This window comes from Sinocyclocheilus grahami, unplaced genomic scaffold, assembly GCF_001515645.1.
Source record: "Sinocyclocheilus grahami isolate Dianchi unplaced genomic scaffold, SAMN03320097.WGS_v1.1 scaffold1157.1, whole genome shotgun sequence".
NCBI classification, from domain to species: Eukaryota; Metazoa; Chordata; class Actinopteri; order Cypriniformes; family Cyprinidae; genus Sinocyclocheilus; species Sinocyclocheilus grahami.
Window position 1 is genome coordinate 478380 of NW_015506336.1, and position 25100 is coordinate 503479.

Below are 25100 nucleotides of genomic sequence, written 5' to 3' on the forward strand. Positions count from 1 at the left end.
AAAAAAAAAAAAAAAAATTGTTCCACACTTTTTCTACTTTTTATTTAAAGTCTTTATAAAGAATATTATTAATTTTTTCTAAATGTGATAATTAAACAGTGAAATAATTGCTTTCAATATTTATTTTGTGAAAATTATTTATACCAAATTTTAGACAGGCATCACTCATCAAAATTAGCAATTATTTTTTAATAAAGTTTCATCAAAGGTTAGTGTAATTTATTACCAAAAGACTAATCATCAATGAAGAGCTTAGTAATTTCCAATAAAGTTTTATTTTTTCAAGCTATGCCAAACTGTGAATAAAATAAAATAATAATATTTTGTTCCAAGGATGTTTAAAATGCAATTTCCATTTAAAAAGGATAAAACTTGGTTCAGATTGTTTATTTAAAAATAAAAATGATTAAAAAAAATACATTAATAATAATAATAATAATACTAATAAAAATAAGAAAAAAATCAGCATGTATCCCCACTGTTTGAAATTGTTGGCAAAAAATTTTTAAATAAGTTCACATAGTCAAAATTACTAACAGTAGAGGACATGTCCATATACAGTCACAAACAAATACATCAGCAGATCCACACCACAATGTACATATGTAGCCCAAGACTCAACAAAACTACAGGCTAAGATGTGCAGCAAGTTAAGATAAACTAGCTAACGGCAGTGGTCGTCCCCACCAGGAGATGAAACTGATCAATTCCAGATGGGAAGTGGTTGAAAAAAATAAAATTATTATCTGACCTTTGACTATCTAACAAAACAATTCACATTATCAGTGCAGAGGCCTGACCTTAGACTTCTTTAAATGGGAGAGTATTGATTGTCTGTGCACAACAGACAAACACCTCACACAGCATGTCTGGGACAGTTCACTCAGTGTATGAACAAGCTGTCTGACAATTGTAAGCTGAGCAAATAAACACACACACAAACACACACACACACACACGCACAGTGAATCAATCACTTCATGAAAGGAGCACTTCTTTTGCATGTGCATGTCATCATAATCACTGTGGGTCTGATACCATGTACAATTAAAGCCAATATCAATACCAATACATCTATTAAGTGATTTGATAAAATGAGTAATTACACCCATTTTAGTTTATTCTAGATAGCAATAATCTTTTGATAAATTAAACATTTAATACGCCTAAATCCCACATTAACAGACTTCTGTTTTTGTTTATCGTGTATTAACAACAATCATAGAAGACACAAAATATTCAGGGCTAAATTACACATTTAAACTACTTTTGGATTGCAGTTTTAACAAACTAAAAACTTAATGGGATGCATATTTGTGAGTCATGCATAAATTAAACATGTAAGATTTCTGTAATAGTGCTAATAAACTGAACCTGTTTTAAATTATATATTTATCATCAATAAACGCAATTAGTTTCAAACTCATTTTAACTAAATCAATATTGCTTGTGCCACAGACAGGAGTTTCTGAGTACAGAAATCTTAAGTGTTTCTTACCCATTTCATTTATGTATGACTGACAAATGTGTGTCTTTAATTGTTTAATTTATTTACTTTAGGCCTAACAATTTTTTAAAACCATATTTCTACCATCCATTAAAAGCTTAAAGGGGTCATACGATGCTGCTAAAAATAACATTATTTTGTGTATTTGGTGTAATGAAATGTGTTTATGCGGTTTAAGTTAAAAAAACACATTATTTTCCACATACTGTACATTATTGTTTCTCCTCTATGCCCCGCCTTTTTGAAACGCGTTGATTTTTACAAAGCTCATCAGTCTGAAAAAGCGAGGTGTGCTGTGATTGGCCAGCTATCCAGTGCGTTGTGATTGGCCGAATACCTCAAGCGTGAGACGGAAATGTTACGCCCCTCACCATACTGTTGATGCCGTGTCCCGGCTGGAGTGTTTTAGGTAGGCGTGGTTGACTCTTAAATTTTAAAAAGAATATCTCTTTGTATTTGAGACTTTAGTCTTTGCAACTTTACAGATCTTCTTTATGCACCAAGAGCTTGTAACACTCCAAAGAGAAAGGAAACATTTAAATCGCATCATATGACCCCTTTAACTTTAACAAACTAATTCAAGTTAATTTCACAAAACACCATTGTGTCACATTTTATTTAATTTGCTAACTTATGCATTAATTGTTCATTCTAAATAAACCACTATCAGTATCTATTTGCCCATCCATAAATGCTGGGGAAATTTGCGAGGGTATGGGTATTTAATAAGCTGCCAAAGACTCAATTTTTAATATACATACATAAATACACACAAATTGGATGTTAGAAAACATAATAAATGATTCCATTAAGATTATATAGTATACTAGATTAATCAAATCAAAACACTATAAGGTCCCTAATAATACAGTACAATAATAGTGGATCTTTACAAAGACATACACTGTGAAAAAGTATGATCCTTATATACTATTTCAATCTTGTTTTGCAACTGAAGTTTAAGATTAGTGGCCATAAATGCACAGGTCAAAAGTTTCCTAGTGCTGATTTGCAAGTCAACTAATATCAATTACAGGCCCTATAGTGGTTCATTTGAGCAAAGCTCTTAAGTTCCCGAAATGCCTTAAGATAGATGACCTTTTGCACTGACCTCTACAGCATATAGATATGTGTATATGAATTCAGATCAATTCAGAATCAATAAAGAATGATACATTTAAATAAAAATTTTAATGAGGGAAAAATGTCATTTTGTACAACAACAACGACGACAAAAATAAATAATAATAATAATAATAATAAACCCAACAACAACAAAAAAGTATTTGTGAGGCACTCAATAAAAATTCATCCAACCTTAATGTAATGCAATTAAACTAATATAGTTGAAATTAGGAATAATGATTAAAGATATTTTTAGACAGATGATGTGTGAGAATAGAGTGATCCAACAAATATGAGAACATTTCTTACCAGTTTCTTGTACAAATCTAAAATACAATTTGAAGGTGAGAAAATAGGTGACACTATTTAAATTCAATAGTGATTTTGAACCCCCCTTTCTTCTATATGAAGGTTTTTCTTACAAATCTGCTGAGAATGCAGTTATCTGTCTCGTTCTCAAGTCTCTTTTTCCTGCTGTCTCTATAGTGTTCACTTGACAAATTAATTCTGTAATGAAGTGTTATGAAGATATTTTAGAGGAGGCAAAAAGAGAAGATCAAAAGAAAAGGGGAGAGAAAAAGAATATCAAAGATAATCATAGGAATGAGGTAGGAGTGGCCCTGGGCCATGGGGTCAATCTAAAGCTGAGCTTGTTCAGCCTGCCGCAGGCACTGAGCTGGAACTAAGTAAAGCCAAGCGACCATGGGCATGGAAGCAAGCCAGAGAGCGGGATTCTGCAGGGGGCCGTCCTCTCTTTCTCTCTATCACACTCTAACATTTTCATTAACACACTGGGAGAAAATGAGGGTGAGCCACAGAGAGAAAGAGGGAGAGATGGCAATCCATGACGCAAAAAAAAAAGACAACAACAAAACATACAGACCGTGAGGGGGGGGGGGAGAAAAGAGACTCCTATTTGTGATTGGAGAACTTTGGCAGTTATGTTACTGCATATATTACACACATTTTAGTAGAAACACTCCAAAAGAGAGGGGGTTAAATAGAGACACAATGAGGCGGAGAGGCACCATTCTGGAGTGATGACTGAGAGACAAAGGAGGCCTGTCAGGCCGGCCAGACAGCTGTGAGTTGGGTGTCAAACTGCCTCCCCAGACCACCATCTGCTGACACTACCAGATGACACAGAAAATAGGATTACAGTAGCAAGGCATAAAAGAAGATGATGACCTAAACTCTGTAATATCATTTTCCAGAAAAAAAGACAATGCAGGCATGGATAAAAATGGACGAGGTGAATGAGGTCAAACAAACACTGTTATGCTGCACAAAAATACCACACGGATGAGGAGATCAGAGTTTAATTTGGGATTAAATGTAAGAGATCTAGTGGGAGGCCCTAACCCATGCCATAGGACTCAATTTTATGTAAGCAACTGACAGCTTTGTAACACCAGCAAAGCAGATCATCATCTGATGTTGTTTAACTTCAGGGTGTTGTGTCACTGACCTCTAAACATTTGTTTGGAGAGAAAAAATACTTGTGTAACCACACCCTGTTTTGAGGAAAACTACTTATAAAAATAAAGTCTTACAAGTATTCAAATGTATTGGGTTATAGTGAAAAAATATTATACTGATTTTTTTACCCTTTTTTTCATTAAAACAAAAGCAAAGCTTCTTAAAGACAAGGAAAGTGTGAAGAAGCCCTACATTATAGGGCAGGGGACAGGCTGTTTCTTCAATTGTATTAGTCAACAAATAAATTAAATACTGTTTGAAAAAGTAACCTCCGTTAACTTGTTAAAAATCTTACAGAGTTTAAATTCAGTAATTGCCAACAAACAAATGTGGGTAAAATATGGCTTTGGCAACTTGGCTAGTTGACCTGTAACTTTTCTAGGAATTGCAATGTGAGTCAATCTAGATGAATCAAAAACATTCAAATGATATGATATAAATTATTATTATAAAAAAGAGATAAATATGAAATAAATTATAACATTATATATCTATGATATTATATATCATTATTATAAATTATAATATTAAAAATAATTTTGGAATGGAGTTTGTGTCCACTTCATGAAAAATAAATAAATACATAAATAAATGAATACAAATATATATAAAATTAAAATCATCAAAGATTATATGGAAGTCACATATTAATGTGGATTCTGTTTAAAGCTGGCCTTTGTTTCACCCCATGTGGGTACTGCTGGAGTCACTGTGAAAGCTAACTACTGCTAACTCATGGATAACTTTCAGTGCTCATCAACTCATGCACTTCTTTGAGTGAAAATATCGTAATGACTGAGTTTGAATGAACATGGCACTGTTCGGAGGGCAGTCTTACCAAACAGAGCCTCAGAGCTGTAGCATTCCATTTGTGTCCCAGAGCTGCTGGGGTGTAAGGGGTGAGGAACAGCCCAACTCTGGCTAAAAAACACCCCTGGAAGGACCCACCCTGCCCTGAGGCTGCTGTCGGTTCCTAGCCAGCAGCAGGAGCCCAATAGACATGTGACCAGAAACGACACCTTGTGGCCAAAGGTCATTGCGGATCTCTGCATCTCTGCAAATCTCCCTAGGTATGGCATCTGATTAAAAGGCAAAAGGGAGAGCTTGGCCTTCAACCTTAACCCGTTAAGACCCTTGAAGTCTTTTTCTGACCTAGACTTGACTCCCTCATCTGCAATTTAAGCTATACTAATCAACCAATGATAGCAGCCCTGCACAATTCATTATGATGTTTCCTGGCCGTTTTAAGCAGAGGCTGGCGCCAGACTAACTCTTCCAGAGAGGCGAGGCATTCTTAAACTGTACTTCATAAAGCCATTGTGTTTCCCTTTGTGATGTGTGGTATGGGCATCATCAGGCAGGGTTTGTGTCCACTGCGTTTAGGAGAACAGCACAAGACAAGCAAACACAGATTATACACAACCATGGATTTGGAATTTGGGTTTTCCAGATTAGAGATTCCATACTCAAATGAAATAAAAGGGCTCTCTAATTATTATTACTCAAGGGATAATTCATGTAAGAAGATATTTTGAAGAATGTTTCAAGTTTTTGTTGTCCAATGAAAGTCAATGGGGTTCTTTTCTGGCATCTATGGTTCCATGAAGAACCTTTAACATCCATGGACCTTCTTTACAGTTCTTTAGATGATTAAACTGTTCTTCACACTAAGAAAATAAAAATGGTTATTTTAAGAACTGTTGACTGCAAGGGGAACCCAAAATGTTTTTTTTATGGCATTGCTGTGAAAACTCCCTTTTGGAACTTTTATTTTTAAGATCATATGGACAAAAACTGATATTTTTTTAAATATCTTCTTTTGTGTTCCTCTGAAGAAAGTATGTCATACAGGTTTGGAATGGCATCAATGCAGAAATATATTCAGCTACTAAAAACTCACAAAGCCCACTCTTAGATTTTCCAGGACACACACACATACGGCATTGGAGCCGAAGCAGGATGGTGAGTGCTTGTGCATGAGGGGATGGACAGCAAACCCCCTGCTGATTAGATAAGTCCTAAACCCACTCAAACACATGCAGCGAAGGCCATGTTTTCCACTCGCTCTCTGTTTGCCTCTCAGAGGGAGAGGTGATAAGGTGGGCCATTTGGGGGTCATTGCGATTAGACAGCTAGGGAGAGTACATTCCTGCCAACTCCTCACAGGACAGAGAGGCTTTAACACATCACACACTGACAGGTGTGTTACCGCGAGCCTCATCCGCCTGCAGATATAAAGCCATGAAATATATTAAAAAGATGTTTCAAGTATTCAGGAACGAATTCTTTGAAGCTAACCGGGCCAGAGTCTAACTCGACCTTCTCGTAGACCCTTTTATCACAAAAGAGCGAGCGCAAAAACAGACATCATCTGCATTTCACATGTTTCAGCTGAAGCCTCTTCACAATCAAGCCATGTCGGCGCTTGTCGGAGGGCGCACCAAAGGGCGGCGTCTGAGAGGAGGCACCTGGGGTGGCAGCAGGCCCTACAGGGCTGTAGGGTGTGGGAGGAAGAGAAGACTTGGGATTACAGCTAATAGCATCATGGAGGGATCAGTGCAGCCTATCTCATTACACCGAGGCACAATGAGCGCAGCGCACTCAAAGCAGTTTATAATTATGGCTTTCCAGGCCACAAACAAACCTTGCTTATTACCCTTCTTCTCGACACTTTCGCTGTAGGAAATCAGCCGCTAATTGCGATATTTCCCCAATACTCAATGCACATGGGTGTCACGGGCTGTTTGCGTCTCGTCCCGCTGACGCTTAATAAAGTTTTTATCTGTCAAGCCGAAGAGTGGGAGACGAGCCAAGGTCACTGCTGCGCTCTACAGCTCGCTGAAGAAAAGGGGGGTGGGGGGAACGCTCAGTGTTGTTTACATAATTATATAAATAATATCCTATTTTTCCAGCAAAAAGGGAAACAAATAAATATTTTAATTCTGAGGCTGATTATGGAGCTCAAGGACGTTCAAGGATGTTTCTTCTCTAATCATCATGTGCAATTATGTACGTTCTTAATATATTCTCATTGCATTCTTGCACATTTTTCCTCGCCCACTGTTTTCTATAACAATTATATTAAATGTGCATTTCATTAAATCCAAATTTTATAAAAAGATCACACCAACGGTGGGGGAGGTGGGGCTGGTGCATGCCACAATTGCACACACATCAAAACGTGCTGAAATGTAACTAGATGCACTAAATGTTATCTTTACAAAAAATAAAACAAGGAAAGAGCAGCATAAAAGAGAAATAACACCATAACATAACACAGGATGACACATCGGGTCCTAATTAATTGATTTGTGTGCTCAAATGGAGTATTTTATTATGTGCATTACTGCTGCTTTGATAGTAATTATCATGACTCCTGCAGTTCCCATAACCCTCGGCAGAAACAGACTTCTCACCCTCCCTTATCAAAAGCTGTCAAAGCAAAGCGCCCCATTAGTCTCCAAATGTAATAAATTGGTAGCATGAAACACATGCACTCATAGCACATCTCTTCTGAAGGAAAAGGGGGAGAGCTGTTGCAGCAGGATGTGAAAGGGGAAAAAAATGGAAATAATAAGTCTAATATCCTCAGATGGTGCCCCTGTCAGAAAGGAGTGAGTAGATGTTGACAGTTGTGTTGCGCGGCGTGGCAGGGGCTCGTCAGTGAGCCATTTATTTGCACTGATGGACTGATAGGAGCAGACTGCTGCTGATAATAAGGAGTTCTCCCACACTGTCTTCGGTGCATCTGAGTGCTAACAAACCCACTGCGGAGCAACGGATTTGTCAATGTTAACTTTGTGCTGGGAGAGCACAAAGACAGCTGGGCAAGATGTTCACTTCGACATAATACTGTATTAATTTTTTTAAAGGATTGGTAAAAAAAAAAAAAAAGGAACAAAACAAAACACTTGACACTCTGATGAAACTACTAGAAAGCATAAACATGAATCTAAATATTTATATTACATGAAAACTGTGTACTTTTTTCATAGAAGATAAAAATAATAATAATAAAAAAGAAGAATTTAGTTTTAAGCAAAAGCCATCTTGTCGCTAATCTAAAAGATGAAAAAGCAAAAGAATGAATCATTTTTTTTTTTCAAGAAAACAGGTCTGAATGATTTGTTCACTCAAATCGACTCACTGACTGATTGAACTGCTATGGTTCTTGGGTTAAAGTCATCATGAAACAGAAGGAGCAACACATCTTTTCTTCCATATTATCCAAGTGAAACATATCTGCAGCATGCAGTTGGTTGTTAAAAAGGGGTGGGGGTTTAAGCTGAGAAAATTATTGGAGAAGTCCTCCTGCTACTGTATACACTTACAATTGTAATAAAAAATTATGAGTTTAAGAAATGTTTAATGAATCAATAACATGCATTTAGGAAAAGTGTCAAACTTCATTTCATGCTGACTTTAGGAGTACTTTGGAGGGGAATGTTTTCAGTAAACAACGACTTAAATTTCAGTTAGATTTTTTACATACAGTTATTGTAAGACTTCAGAAGACTTGAGATACAGTGGCAAGTCATATGGACAGCTATGGTGCTACAACATACTTTACTTTAGTTCAAACTGCATGGAAAAGGGCGACAAGTACATTATTCAAAATATCTACTTTTGCATCCCACAGAAGAAAACAGTCATACATGGGATGACATAAAGGTGAGCAAATGATACCAGAATTACATTTTTTGGGTAAACGGCCCCTTTAAATTGCTACTAAGCAATACTAGTTTGTATGCATTGCAGGAAATTCATATTTGCTGATGTGCACCGTGAGACAATAACCAAGCAACACCACGTCAAAACAGCAAATTGTATTGAGTATGTAATTTGCTGTCCAATGTAGTTTTTTTCCTCCATTTCACTCACCCTTTTGTTTCCATGGTGGTGTTTGTTTTCACGTGTAACAGGTTCAGTGCTGTAAAGAGAAACTCTTAATCCTTTCCCTCAAGCCATAGCTAATGCTGAACGCTAATGCTATCTATAGTTTCTCGCAGCTCTGCAGGAAAAACATAGGAAACAATTTTATCATTGGGTCTGATCCTGATTAACCCACCACAAGTTCACTGAAGGGGCACAGCGTTGTCTCTTTGCGTTTCAAAGCAAAATAAATCTAGGATCAGGTACCTGAATTTCTGTTGAAATACAGCATTTATACATTTATACATCATAAACAAAATGCTAGAGCTCAAAACTAATGGAGCTACGTGATTGCAGTCCATCTGCAGGGTTAAGGGTCCAGGTTTAATCCTCTGCTTTAGCTATAGGATGCACCATATGGCTCAATGAGATCCATGTCCCCAGCTCCTAATCTGTCGCTGCCCTCTGTCTGACTTCGTGACAACGTATGGTGGTCAACAGGATGTAAACTACATTGTTAAGAAGCTTGGGTTGTACCAGGAAAGACAGGTTTAAACAAAAGTGTGGTCACTAATTGACTTTTCAACTCGTCTACTCAAATGTTTTTATGTATCAGTTATTCACATTCCATTTCTATAAAAAGAAAGATGTGATGATGGGGGGTAAAAACAACAACAAAAGAAGAACGAAAAATGATTGTGCTATTTGTTTACAGTTCATTCTAAAATGAACTCATCTACTAGTGCTTAAAGATACAAATGTTTAATGAGCACTAGAAACGAAACTATGGTTCACAAACGGCATACTCATGACGATACGAAAACAGAATCAAAGTGAGAGAAAGAAATTATTTACTATGAAGCTAAATAACATTCTAGTATAGCACTTACCCTCATCCAGTATCTCAAAAATAAATAAAATACAGAAAAAGATGCTGCCAATTGGTTAACAGTAGGGCGGCAAATGTTGGCCTCTAATATGTGGTAATAACCAGAAGGCCTAATGGTCAAGTCTGGGATGATAATGTGATTATAAAATGGTTGAGGTTGCAGAAATTTGTTCCATTTTTCATTGAACCCAGCTGAACTCTTGTCAGTTTGCACCAGCTCATCCCACACTTTAAGTCATGATGAATACAACCTAGATGGAATGTGAGGATAGGACTTCTCACTGTTTATTACATAGAAATCACGATTATGAATCAGGTCGGATGATCTAATATGTGTTGAAAGTGAATTTATGAGATCACAATCACAGCTTGAACTACAAATTAAAACATCTGGAGCTCTATATCTGCTATTAGACTGAATGTATGCAACTTTAAGACTATAATTTCACAAGTAAATTGAATAGCACAAATGCAAAGCTGTCAAAACTTTTCACTGAGAACCAGAAGTGCAGGATAATTTTTGCAAATAACACCCTTAATGTTATAATTAGAGATTTAGGTCTATGCTTTTAATAGTCCAAACAAGTCTTGCTTTACAGTTCTTACATACAGTATAACGTTTTGTTACAAATTAAGCCTTTCACAGTGTTGCAAATCATTTTTAGATGTAAAAATGTGTAAGTTATATGACAGATGAAAAAAATTCAATATTGCACTAGAAATTATGTGAGATTTAAGTGCTGTACATTTTGTGAAAATATGAGAAATAGATGTCAATAGATGTCAGGTTGGACTAGCTCAGCAACTAGTTCCCATTTCAAACAAAATGTATAATTACATAAATAAATGGTCTGAAGTACAGCCAAGAGCAGGATTGTTGAAAAAGAAAAGGCTGGGAATGTTAAAGGACGGCGAAATCTTTTTACCTCCGACAGCTAAGGCTTCAATCACAATAGCCTGGATAAAATGAGTCTACCCTATAGACTCATTATGACAGTACACTATGCCACACACACAAAGAAACAAAATGTGTCTTCCATTCTTCCACAGGGACACATGCACAGCATATTGATTTCTGCTCTGAAAGGGGAGCGAACACGCCATTCACGGCTTACAGAAGAGCTTGAAGAGCTTCTTTGCTCCAAATTCTAAATGTAAACAACAAAGGCATAAGCTGATTCAAAACTCTGATAAATTAATCTTGAACTACATAAAAGATCGCAGGTATTGACTGGTTGGAAGAGGATGGTCAATGCTAACTGACTGTGATCCGGTGGGTGCTGACCTCATAACAGCGAAAAACACAGAAAGCTGCAGATTGTGATCAAAGAAACATGCTGTGTGATTTAATAGAATCTATCAAGCTCTGACATGAACTGAACTCAAATAAGCAGAGCCTATCAAAGCCAGGTGGATGACATTTTGGTGTTCATGTACTTAAAGTAAGCCTTAAGTTCAACATAGACAGAGAGGCTTGTTTATCCAACAAGCAGTGTTAAAGAAGACAGATGCACCAACCTCTTTAATTGTTGCCTTCCCAATATAAGCACATCTCCTCTCTAACTACAGCTGAAACTACAATATGGCCTAGTATGCAAAAGCATGTGACTTGATTAATAAAAATTCAGCATGAAGGAGTAGTTCTGTTAGCATTCTACTCCACATACATGCATGTGGGGCTCATGATACAATGTTTTCAGCATTTCCCTACATGTAAACATCAAGTTTATGCCTCAAGAGGTTTGGTTCACTTTTGGCCACTACAAGTTATCGCACAAATCTAATGTTACATGATGACACCAGGACGTGATGATTGTGTGGATAAGGTGTTTACCGCAATTCACCAGATTTGAAATTTGGGAATTGTTACTTCAATTTTCTGCCTAATAAACACACATTGTTTTAAACTGGACCAATGAGCTATGCAACATGGAAAATGACAATAATAATGTGAAAAAGAACTCTGTATTACATTATATTACTATCATAGAACCATATACCATATAAAAACAACAACAATAATACTTCTTACTACTACTACTACTACGGTTATTTTATATGAAATAAAACTACACTAATTAATTTTCACGTGGGCTGGGTTGTGTGAATCGGTCGAGAGAGAATTTAACTGAATTGAATTGAAGAGAGAAAGAGAGAGAGAGAGAGAGAGAGACTTGAGAAGTCCAGGTACAATGTGAGCTGCTGTTTTTAGCCTTGACATTTAGAGTGAAATGTGTCATATAACAATTCAAAATGCAACTACAAAATTTGTTTTGACCAAATTGTGCATGTATATTTCATACAACAACTACAGATATTTCCTAATGACTGCTATGTGATCCCATCAGAGGGCGTAGGAAAGAGACAGATAGGCAAACAGTGAGTGTGGGATGAGATGACATAAAACTCCTTATACAGCACAATGTTCCTGCACGGTGCTCTTTAATCGGAGGGCTCATTACATAAAGCCAAGAGCCAAGTGGGTCAGGCCCTGCCACTCATCCAGAGAAGCACACGGATCAAAGATGTTTAGGCTCCATCTCGTTTTTAAAGAGGAATAGAAAATGAAGGCCGTGTCTTCTGATCCCCGACAAGGGAGAGCAGCAGTGAGAAATTATAGTCGACTGCACAAAAACGCCATCAAATTTTCATTCCGCCTCTCCAATGGGACTTATAAAAAGATCATGATATTCAGAAAAAGGAAACACAGGGAATCACTGCACTATGATACAGTGTCAATATATATTGTTAACAACTTGATACTTTGCCCATGGGTTTTCTGGTAAAACAATAGGGTGAATGACAACAGCTCTCCATATTTGTCTATATACCAATAGAAAGAGCATATTGATTTAACTTGAATATATACGGTATATTGGATTGCTCCCATTCACTTTATATATATATACAGTGGGTATATATATATATATATATATATATATATATATATATATATAGATCATTATATGAGACTTATAATGAAAGTGAATGGGGCCAATCCGTAAATGTCAGCGTTTCAAAAGTACAGCCATGTTAACATGGTTTTAGTGTGAAAAAATAGCCAGTCTTTTCTGTGTTAAATTATATAAACTTTGTTGAAATGAAAATGTAACACCATAAATAAACCCAAAACAGATTTATATCTCAAATAACATAGCTTTAACAAAATAATTAATGCAAAATAATTTAACAAAAGAAGTGCTTATAAAATTATATAGTGCATATTTATCCAGAACATTTATCCTATTCACACTTCCCTCACTATAAAAAAAAAAAAATGTTTTTTCAAAGTTGTAAATAAAACAAGACTAGTCAGGTGTTTTAAAAGAGAATTCTTTAAAAAAATTTACATATTTACACTTTAAAAAATCCCGTTTAAGACAAAAACAAGTCAAATGAACAAAACTACAACTGCTATATGACAAATCACTAATTATTAAATAGGTATAATGTTCAAAAAAAGGAATGTTCATATCCAGATTTCCCACCAAGTGCAAAACTACATATTTTCAAGATCAAAATAAGTGGGTTGCCCAAAAAATTATTCGAACGATCATCACTTATCACTTTTAAAGACACAAAATGTGCTGAAAAATAAAAAAAGTCACAAAGTTCAAGTTCATGAATTTTTCCTGGGAGCCCGGGCCAACACCAGCATCCACCTGAAAGGAGGGTGGAAAAGTAAAACTAACTGAAGATCTGTCATCCACAATGGAAGATCAAACAAGTGGATTTTGCTGCATCAGGGGTACACATGGTCACAGGCATTCAATGACATAGAGACACTGGGCCCTTTGGACCACTGAATAAAGCAAGTCTATAGACTGAATGCAACATGCACCAGTGACTCTCCATTGAGCAAAATACATGGACCAGTGACATTGTATAAGTCAGCAATATGCACCAGTGAACTTACACAAATTGGCCAGATGCCTGCATGCCAATAGTTTCAGTCTAAAACATCTTTATTAGAACGTTTGAGGAGAACAATTCATATAATGTACAAACCTCTCATTTTTTTCCTGTTGTAATACATGCAGCTACATTCTATTAGAATTGCTTTACTTTGTTTCAGGGTCTTGCTCAGTTGAAACAAAGCTGATTTAAAAAGAACTCTGCTTCCAACCATGAAAAGGTGAAAAAGACATAATGAGAAAAAAAAAAGATGTGAATAAATCAGCTGACAAATATCTAGTCCTACATCAAAGGAGGCTTATTTTTTAACAAAGTTATTCTCTGCTCTTGTGATCCTCTCATTGTAAATGCAATTAGGGTTAATTACCCACCTGTGTTGGGATTCTTGTAGTGGTGCAGAACAGATAATTACAGTTCAGGTATGCATTAACTAACTTTTGTTAACAATTAATCACTGTTTACACACTGGACACTGTTCTCTTTGTAACTAATGATCAGTTCTAGAAATGAGTAATCTCATCTTAACCCAGGTAAAGCAAAAGAGAGCCTATGTTTCTAACGCTTGCATATAATGGGAACGGCATGAAGCAAAGCTGCGAGTGATCAGTGGTTTCAGAGATATAACTACCACATACTCGAGGAGCTAAGGTGTCACAGCACGTGTTAGATGTGAGTGTGATGTTAATGTGTGAGATTTTTCAAGACTCATTAATGAAGACATGAGGGTTTTTTTTCAAATAAGGAGCACACACTAGACTTTAAACAACATAAATTATTTCAGACACTGAAAAGAATATAAGCAACAAAATATGATCTCACACAACATCTAAATACAAAATAGTACAAAAGAATCAAACACTGATATACGTATAAACATTTAGAATATGTGGTTTAAGTTTTGTGAGTCTTGAGCATCAAGGCTGAATGTATCTGATCAAAAATACAGTAAAAACAGTGATACTTTGAAGTACTATTACAATATAAAATAACTATTTTCTATTTTAAAATGTAAAAATGCAGAATTTTCAGCAGCCATTACTAAGGATGCACGATATTGGATTTTTGCAGATATCCGATATGCCGATATTTTTAAACTACTTTTGGTCGATACAGATACCGGTATATTTCCTTTTGTTTGGAAACAACACCAAGTCTCGAAGCTTTGAAAATAACTATAAATAAACTATATATCAATCGCTGCATCTTTTTTCCCAGAAAGATGCAGTGTTAACCCTAACATTTTATTCTAAGATTTAACATTTGTAGATGGTCTAAAGCAAAATAGTTGTAAAAATTCTGAAAATCTTTTAGAGCTTATGATTTGTTTTAAAAATAAAACATATTACACATTAATGAATAAATCAGTATATATAAAATTATTTAATTTACAAGTGTTATGTTTGTGATTTTTTTTCATGTAAGCTATAGCTTCTGACCTTTAAATCAAAACATACTCATTATTTTATGACATCAATTACTGTTTTATTTAATCAGAAATACAGTTTAAATGTTATTTGTGTAGGCTATTTTACTTTTAATTTAATTAGAAGTAGGCCAACGGCGCCCCCTACAGATTGAAACTAACTTACAAACGGGCATTAGGACCTGGGGGAGGCTGCCGCTGCTGCCACTGCTGGCTATTACTGTTTACTCTATCATACAAGGAATACTCATTCTGTAGATGCGTTCACAGATTAAATGCAGCAATCCAAAAGAGTGAATCTAATCATCATTCAGACAAAACTTTGCTTCAAGAATGAGCCACACTGCTGACGTGATCTAATCACTAGCACACCCTGAGCACATGTGAGTTAATGTATTCCTCTTATCGGCAAGACATATCTGCATAATGTTCCATATCGGCCAATGCCGATATTTACATTTAAAGCCATTATCGTTTGATTCCGATATCGGCCCGATAATATCTTGCATCCCTAGCCATTATTCCAGCCTCCAGCGTCACATGATCTTTCAGAAATCATTCTAATAGGCAGATTATTTATATTATTTAAATTGACATCTTTATGGTTATTAAACACGAATATACGAATAAACATATTGTTATATATAATTGCACTAATACATATAAATTGTAAATATAAACCATCTACTCTGTTTCATGTGCCTATGCAAGCCAATTGTTTGTTGCTCTTTTTAATTTAATTTAATATTCTTCTAAACCTAATCTCAAGCAAAGCAAAATGAGCATTTCCTCCATGTTTGATCCTCAGCCAATACGTTTAAAATGTTTATATCATCTTTTTACTACAATAATTTGTAAGGCCAGCGTTCACCGAACTTGAACTTTTGCATGCAGCATGAGAAAGAATTCTTAGCATATCCTTATGAATGGAGGTGAATAAAACACAAAAGTCTGGCGTGACCACCCCTTTAAACTAATATCATGTTACACCCCGGCTTTAAAACATGAGATACACATCACAGGTCTGAGATTCAGCCCATCAGGGCCAGACGGCTCGATCACACACACACACACACACACACACTCACACACACACACACACACACACACTCACACACACACACACACACACACACTCACACACACACACACACACACACACTCACACACACACACACACACACACACTCACACACACACACACACACACACACTCACACACACACACACACACACACACTCACACACACACACACACACACACACTCACACACACACACACACACACAGAGACTGTAGCCTGACATTGGCATTGTTTCTGTTTGTAATCCATCCAAATGCTCGTCTAGGCTTCCTCTACTGTTCAGTTCAGTTGTGCTGACAATTGGCTTCAGCACCTAGAGTGTCTGACTGTGGGTCAGTGTGGGCATAAGTCTCAACTCCCCTTACCCAGTGCTGGCGGACCAGGGGGCTTTTCAGGAGATTTGTTCCAGTTTATCTGCATATTTCAACTGGCTTTAGTGTGTTGCTAACTGATAAAATGCTGCCAGTCTCCCCGAGCTCTGCCAATGCTGAGGCTCACTGACCTTCCACTGAAGATTCCTTTTGAACGAGGGGGAAAAGGGGGTGGAAGAGACAAAAAATAAAGGGAAAAATCCAGGCGGGTGGAAGAAGGCTCCAAGTTTTATCACGTTGGGAACAAAAAAACAGAGTCATCAGAAGACCTTCCCTTTCCAAACACACATGTGCATAATATCCACACACATGAGCATACAAAATACCAGCATGGTAAGTCGGTACCAGCATGGCTTCATAGATGATTAAGTGTAACTGACAAGCTGCTCTGTCTTGCCATAAACCCACCTGCACAAGTAAAACCAGCATAGCTATCATGAAAACATAGCCACACACCGTGTAAAAAAGACTGTGTGTGGGAATGACACGCAAAACCTAAAACCAGCTTAATTGTGGGGACCAGCCAGTGGTGCTTATAGAGAAACATCTTAAACATGCTAATTATTTTCTTAATAAAAATAAATAAATAAAAATAATAATATTTTTTTGAGGATTAATTAAAATAATATTTTGTATATTCATCAAATATACTGACAATAGTCAAATGCCAGTCACTGTAATAATGCTGATGTCTTTGGTTTGCTATTAAATTGTGAGTCTTGGGGACTAATAAGTAATAATAAAATATAAATCATAAAAATGTAATGCCCAAAATGTGAGAATCAAATCCCTAACTCCTCTAGCATTGCAGCTAGAAAATTAAACCATCAAACCCCAATGAATTGGTCAAAGAGATAAATCTTGCCGGTGATGACAAAATATTTGTATTCTTTTATGATTATTTTATATTGCACTACTCATAACCATAACTGACTGCAGTCAGCTGGGGAAGAAAAATAACTGTAGGGACACTCAAAACAAGATCCATAAAAGATTGCATCACGCTCTCTATAAATGTAGGAGATGGGTAAAAATGTGAACTTGGAACCAATGCCATGCACAAACACAAAAGCCCACATAGTTCAATGATGGTTTACTTGGATAATACCCAACCCACCCTCACCCCAAATCCAGATTACAGTAAAATCAGGGAAGTATTGTACTCGCTACAAAAGCACACGTGAAAATATCAAATAACATTTTATAACACTGTCAGACAGTATAACATCTTACAAAGCCAAGTCAAAGTATGGGCAGCTCTTAATCTCTTTAGTGCAGGGGTGATGGCCAGGTGAACCTCATCATCTCCCTGCTCTGGATTATAGATTACAGCCGTAATCCGGAATTAAGGACATGCCTCAATATACTAAAAACAACCAAGCTAAACTATTTGAAAACACTGATGCATGATTAAAATATACACATTTTAATAAAAAGGCAAGAACTAGGATTTCAAAGGTTGTGGCCTTCAATCACTTTAAGATGAGCGCCATCTACCAGTTCAGATATCACATTCCTTATATTTATCATTTATGGATCAGTAGATGCCTACAACAATATGGCATGCAACTAACTCAACTAACCTGTTTTAAGGAAGCACGGCATATTTAGACTAATGCAGACCAGTTAATTAGACTAGTTTTAAATTTACCTGACCCAGATAAATATTTTTCTTAGGGGGATTTTTACATATGACAAATTCCTACATTCACAGATTGGAAAGAAGGTCTCAAGACACATTTTAAAAGTTGGAATACAGTGCAAGATGAGACATAACGGTCGAATGTGTTGGGCTGTAACACTGGTGCTTTTAAGGGGATCTAACAACACTAATTAAAGCACAAATAAATAAATAAACAATAAAGAAAATGACAAATTAGTCAACCTCACAAAAGCAACTAGTCAGTCATCGGAGTCAACCATTGTGACCTGTCTACACATTGACTATTATATTACTTCAGAACACAAAGTTTAAAACTAACCAAGTGTGGTACAGATAGACATCAGCCAATTGTAAATAAATACACCAAATTATGTTCAATTCCATCTATGGGGGCCATTATAACAAAGGAAAAGCTTGATTTGGCAAGTTTTCCCTTTGATGCAAGTGCTATTATAGGCTATCCTACAGCAGGGGTGTCCAATCCTACTTCTGGAGGGCCAATATCCTGCAGATTTTAGCTTCAACCTGCCCCAACATGCCTGGAAGTTTGCAGTGATCTAAAGACCTTCATTAGCATGGTGAAGTCTGTTTAATTAGGATCTAAGCAAAACTCTGCAAGATAGTGGCCCTCTCGAAGCAGGATTGGACAGCTTTGTCCTAAAAACAGACTTGGTTACCAATGTGAAAAGGGTAAAATATGTGAAATATGGATTGTGTGGTGTAGATATGGTTGCTTACCTGCTGAAACACGAGGGCAATCATTAAGCATGGGGTCCACCAGAGTATCCAGGGGCTCAGGACTTGACACCCAGTTACAGCAGTGCTGTGAGAAGAAAAAAGGGGGGAGAGAGACAGGAGCAAGCAATTAGGTACCTTAGAGACATGTCACATTGACAGTTTCGACTGTTTTTGTTGGGCAGGAGCGGGCACACCACTGGTGGCCCTCCAAGGAGTGTTTTCTTGGCCTAGTGACCTTGCCAAAGCTCCCAATGCCATCATCCCGGCCCCTGAGACCCCATCTCTCAACTCAATCTTCAAGACCGAGTGTTTGTCTTCAGCTAAAACAGGTTTAATTAGGCATGTTTGGTTGAAAAAAAATCATCATACCCTCAAGCTAATAATGTATTGGATGTTTTCAATAAGTGCATACTGGCAGAACGTGTATTATGGAAACAATTGTACTGTTTAGATGGGGTGCACAGTTGAAAAAAAGTTACAAAGGCATGCATGGAAAAGCGGGGTCTGGAGATAAGATAAAACATGCTGAATAGAAGACAGAGAAATTCAAGTGAGATTAGCGTATTGCAGCTGGCGTCCTTGTGAAGCACAGCTTATCTAGGGTTGTTTACTTTCGCAGACATAGTACTATCGAGGGGACTGCGACCCACCTGTCCACACAAACACACATAGAAATGGACAGAAAGACAGACAGATACCCACAAACACAACGCTATCTAACCCTCAACCAACTCCCAAGACGACCTCCCCTGACAGAGCAGAGAGGGACGATTCCACCACCCCAGACACCCCACAAAAGACACTCGCATACATAAGCACACACATGTCAGAGCCCCAGGTCACATCACACCTCAGCCTGTCAACCTCCTTCACCTCTGAGCTCTGTGTCACCCCAGGGGTCACCACACTCCCACCCAACAGGGACGGTATGTGTATGTGTGTGTGTTTGGCCAACAGGAAAGGGGCATATATTGGGAAGCACAGGAATTAGATTTTTAATTCCATCAATCTTTTTGGCCATGTCATCTTTGGTTAACATATAATAATGTGTAAAATGATAAATCAATTCAAGAAACAACAGGATTCTGAAATCTGGGGTGGTAGTGGCAGCAACAATTATGTTAGTGGTCTAGAGTTTAGATAAGACTGTGAAATCCAGTGGATGACAGAAGTGTAAACACTAACAATAATGCAAATACTCTCAACAGGAAACTGAGATGCACAAATAAAGACACTCTTTAATACAGCAATAAGCCACAAGTCCATTTATTACAGTGATTAACAAAGTTAAAGGGGTCATATGATGCGATTTCAATTTTTCCTTTCTCTTTGGAGTGTTACAAGCTCTTGGTGCATAAAGAAGATCTGTAAAGTTGCAAAGACTAAAGTCCAAAGAGATATTCTTTACAAAAGTTAAGAGTCAACCACGCCTACCTAAAACGGGTCATTCTAACACGCCCCCACATATCTACGTCACGATGTGGGAAGATTTGCATAACCCCGCCCAAATGTTCACGCAAAGAAAGAAGGCGTGAACTTATTCTCGCTGTAGTATTTTTGTTGCCGTCACACGCTTGAGGTATTCGGCCAATCACAACGCACTGGATAGCTGGCCAATCAGAGCACACCTCGCTTTTCAGACCGATGAGCTTTGTAAAAATCAACGCGTTTCAGAAAGGCGGGGCATAGAGGAGAAACAATAATGTACAGTATGTGGAAAATCATGTTTTTTGAACCTTAAACCGCATAAACACATTTCATTACACCAAATGCACAAAATAATGTTCTTTTTAGCAACATCATATGACCCCTTTAAAAGGTGCGTTAAGGAGAGTGTCTAAAATTGTTGGTACTTTTATAGATACTACCATTAAAAAATGTGAAGTCTTAAACTCACTAAAGATACATTTACAATATTTGAAGTAAAATAATAAAATAGAATAGTGTTCCTGTGGCTCAGTGGTAGAGCACTGCGTTAGCAGCGCAAAAGGTTGTGGGTTTGGTTCCCAGGGAAAACATACTGGTAAAAAATGTATAGTCTGAATGCACTCAAAGTCACTTTGGATAAAAGTGTCAGCTAAATGCATAAATTATTATTTTTTATTATTATTTAATATATTTTAAAATGTAATTTATTTTTGGGATGACAAATCTAAATTTTCTGCAACCATTACTCAAGGCTTCAATGGCGCATGGCCCTTCAGAAAACATTCTAATATCCTGACTGTTGCTCAAGAGCAGAATGTTCAAAAGAACATTGTTTATTTGAAATATATATATTTTTGTAACAATATAAAAGCCTTTATTATCACTTCTGATCAATTAGATACATCTTTACTTAATAAAAATATGAATTAATTTATATTTTTAATATAATAATAAAATTACTGGCTGCAAACTTTTGAACTATAAATACACATACTAAATATATTAGGGAAAAATGTAAGATTCAATATAGTTTGTTGTTGCTTTTGTAATTAATAATAATAATACATATACACACATACATACATATATATATATATATATATATATATATATATATATATATATATATATATATACACACACACACACACACATGTATACATACATGCAACAACAATAACAATAAAAATAAAACAACAAACAATATCATATTATTTTTTTTTTCAAGCTCAATTACTGCTGCAATACATAGCCATCGCTTTCCTTACATGCTGCATGGCACTGAAAGTCAGGGGGGAAAAAGCCCTGTGCCATGGCTCTGGAGTTCTCCTCTCATTTCTCTTGTCTTTATTCTCCTCTCTTAATCCTGTCAATCGCCTGCATGCCTGGGTTGGGGGAGAAGACAACTGCCATTGGAATGAACAGGCATGCATTGTGTATTTTTAGAATTCCTGCTGCCCTAGTTGTGCACCATGGAGCCGGGCCAATGAGAGGAGCGCTCCCTGACTGCTGCATAAAGTGTCTTATTGTACAATCTTAATTCATGCCGTCTGGAGAAAGATGTCAGCTGGGCTGGAAGCAAGGGCAGGAATTTCAAAGACCGGAGTCCCAGCCAGAGTGAGTGGCAAAGAGGCGGGGGGTGGGAAGAGGCTTCAACAGATTTGTCAGAGCTGGCTGATGCACCAGGATGAGTTTTAGATGAAACAGAAGGCCAAGGCCACTATGTAAGAGGATGACATAGCTTTAAAAGAACAGATTAAAAAAAACAAGAATGGTGGAAGGATTTTTTTGGGGTAGAGGAGCTGGGTTGAGCTTTTGGAAGTGTTCCAATCTTTTTGTGAAATCTGATGGCTTGTGGTTGCCTTGAATAGCATAAAAATGACAATTTATTCCAACTACATTCTCAAAATATGTCCCTTTAGCTAATAAATCATTTCATAGAAGTGCCTGATAATACAAGTAAAAACCAAGAATTAAATAGACAAATTGGAAATGAACAAATACATACGAAGGTCTGGGAACCATGGCTGCTTTGAATGGCCATGGCCTGCTCAAGAGCCCATATGATTGACAGGTAAAGCAATCAATCATGTTTTATTTTGTGCTGACTCATGTTTAGGGGTGTGGAAATGTCCTCACAATAACAGACCAGTGTGTAAAACTCTTAGACGCATTTTAAAGAGACTATGCCGTGAACTTTACATACTTTTGAAAATCCAGTGTTTAGCTGATCCTGATAAGCGCTCATTGTCACAGCTGCAAACACGACAGCTTTCTTCTTCCATGAGGTTTTGGCGTAATGGAATCTATGTTTCCAGGTGGAACCTTAAAGAATGTGACACACACGTCTCCCGAAAATTCAGTAGAATTCAACTAAATCAGATGACGACTTCAAAACTCCAGTTTCCATTTTTTTTGTGTCATATTAATCAGACGTTCAGCCAAAGGTCTGCGGGCATGACTTCTGAGGCTGAGACTACAATCATAAATACACTGATTTATGATGCAAATAGTTTTTTGTTATTGTTTTAGTTACTTACCAAATCTTAAATATCCCACATTCACAAAAAATTGCTTACATCTGTGTTGTAAAATAAGGTGGATAAAGAGAAAAGAATCAAGAACAGAATTAGGGATGGGTCAGGATCCAGTGGATCTGGATTTTTGGTTTAGCTTAAACAGATAGTTCAATCAAAAACAAAATTCTCTCATCATTTATTCACCCTCATATCATTCCAACCCTGTATGACTTTTCTTCTGTGGAACAATGTAGAAGTTACTTTGAAAAATGCAATTATCCTTTATATTAATGCTGTTGTTTTGGACACCACTGACATTCAGTGTATGGTCTAAAACGGTTTTAAAAATTCTTCAAAATGTTGATGACAGAATTTTCATTTCAGAGTGAACTAATTCTTTAGATATTTTAGTCAACGTGCTGTACAAGCAATGAATTTAGAGATTTTAGTTTTTCCAACTTCTTGGATTTTAGTATGCAGCCAGTATGTTCAGATAACCCAACGACTAGTTCATCATAAAAAATATCTAGTTTTTCACATTCTTGCACAGAATATAGCTATAACCTTGTGTTTAAATATGATGTCTCAACACACATCTGAACTAAATACATTTATCTGTCAGAGTTTTTGAATGCTCTGCAACACTTTCAAATTCCATCCCAGCTGAAGCCACACAAAATGAAAACGACAAACGGACACAAATGTGTGATAATCGTCTATGGTGAGGCCCATCAGAATTAATCAGGGCCATATGGTTGTGGTATTCCCGGCTCTTCTGGGCTGGGAGATGGGGTGCTGGAGCATGGTGGGACTCTAAGCGGACTCCTAATGGCCCAGTTAGAGAAGGTAAACGGAAGACAGGTGTTGGATCCCACTGAGAGTGTTCGCTCTCCTACCTGCACTTATTAAGCATCTCTGCGTCTGGCCTCCTATCCTTTAGCTGCCCTTTAACATGCCGCATTCTGCTCAGTCAGTCCCAGTTGCACTGTGGTGCATCACACCTCAGCCACTGTATTCTACAAGACAGACGAGTGTCTTGGGCAATAAGCTGCCACGTGCCCAAATTGCTCAGAAGTACTCTATAAAAAGGAAATGTAAAAATGCCTCATTAGGCCCATATATTCACCAAAGCAATATATTTAGGATGCTTAATATGTGAAATGAACTATGCTATCTTTGCTTCTGAGACATAATCACATTACAAAGCAAAGTTATCTGGGATATAGTTTTAGAAGGCTGTACACAGACATCAGACACAAACCTCAAGAACAGCAACAAGCAACAAATGTAAAACGTAATAAGTAATAGTTCACCCAAAAATAAAAATTTGCACTTCTGTGTATACCTAATGTGATGTGCTCTGTGTATGTGTATATGAGAATATAAACCTAAATTTAATATTTTCATCATCAAAAAAAGACTAGTATCTCTTCACAAGACCACTCAATTTATATGGATTCAATTTACAGTGCCTTTATGACCTTTTCAGATCTTCTAAGCTTTGTTTCGCTGGACTTTCAATGGAGGGACAGAAACCTCTTCAGGTTTTATTAGAAATACATTCATTTGTGTTTTGAAGAAGTCTTCTGGTCTTTCTTCAGTTTGGAATGACATAGGGTGAGTAAATGATGACAGAATTTTCATTTTTGGGCAAAATAACCCTTCAACATCACAAAACAACAAATAACTAACAACACTGAAAAAAAAACGGCAAACCAATAATCCTAAACCAGTAACTGCATAATTTATTCATGCTGCAGTGCATGCTGGTAACTCACAAACCCTTAAAATTTCAGCAATACTGAGTAATTTCAAAGTCTTTGTTCAGAAAACTGTTTGACTAGTTAAGACAACATTTGGGGAAATTCTGATCTAACACGGGATTTTATCTAGCTTCCAATAATTCATGTTTCTTAAGATTTGTGACTCGAAAAGGTCCCATAAAATGCAATATATGTAGCCTTTTTTTTTGAGTGTCTGCTGTTTTGCTGCTGTGTAAGGTCTACTTCTCTCTCAACTAGTACGTACTAGTATGTTGTGTTTATATTTTTAGCTTTTTTTGTCATTTATCTTTCCATCACTGCAGC

General features: G+C 36.8%; 1 protein-coding gene across 2 annotated transcripts in view; it reads right to left on the bottom strand.

Moving 5' to 3' along the window:
• The window catches only part of LOC107567417 (protein FAM172A), a 162980-nt gene that overhangs the window by 31002 nt on the left and 106878 nt on the right, over positions 1-25100 (bottom strand). The window contains exons 6-7 of one of the 2 annotated variants that reach the window (XM_016253092.1): positions 19067-19151; positions 3173-3762 (exon numbers count right to left, since the gene is read on the bottom strand). In XM_016253092.1, coding sequence (XP_016108578.1) covers positions 3698-3762; positions 19067-19151 — 150 coding nt within the window. In that variant the 3' untranslated portion in view covers positions 3173-3697. Of the gene's footprint in view, positions 1-3172; positions 3763-19066; positions 19152-25100 lie in introns of those variants that run through there. The other variant, XM_016253091.1, reaches the window with a different exon arrangement.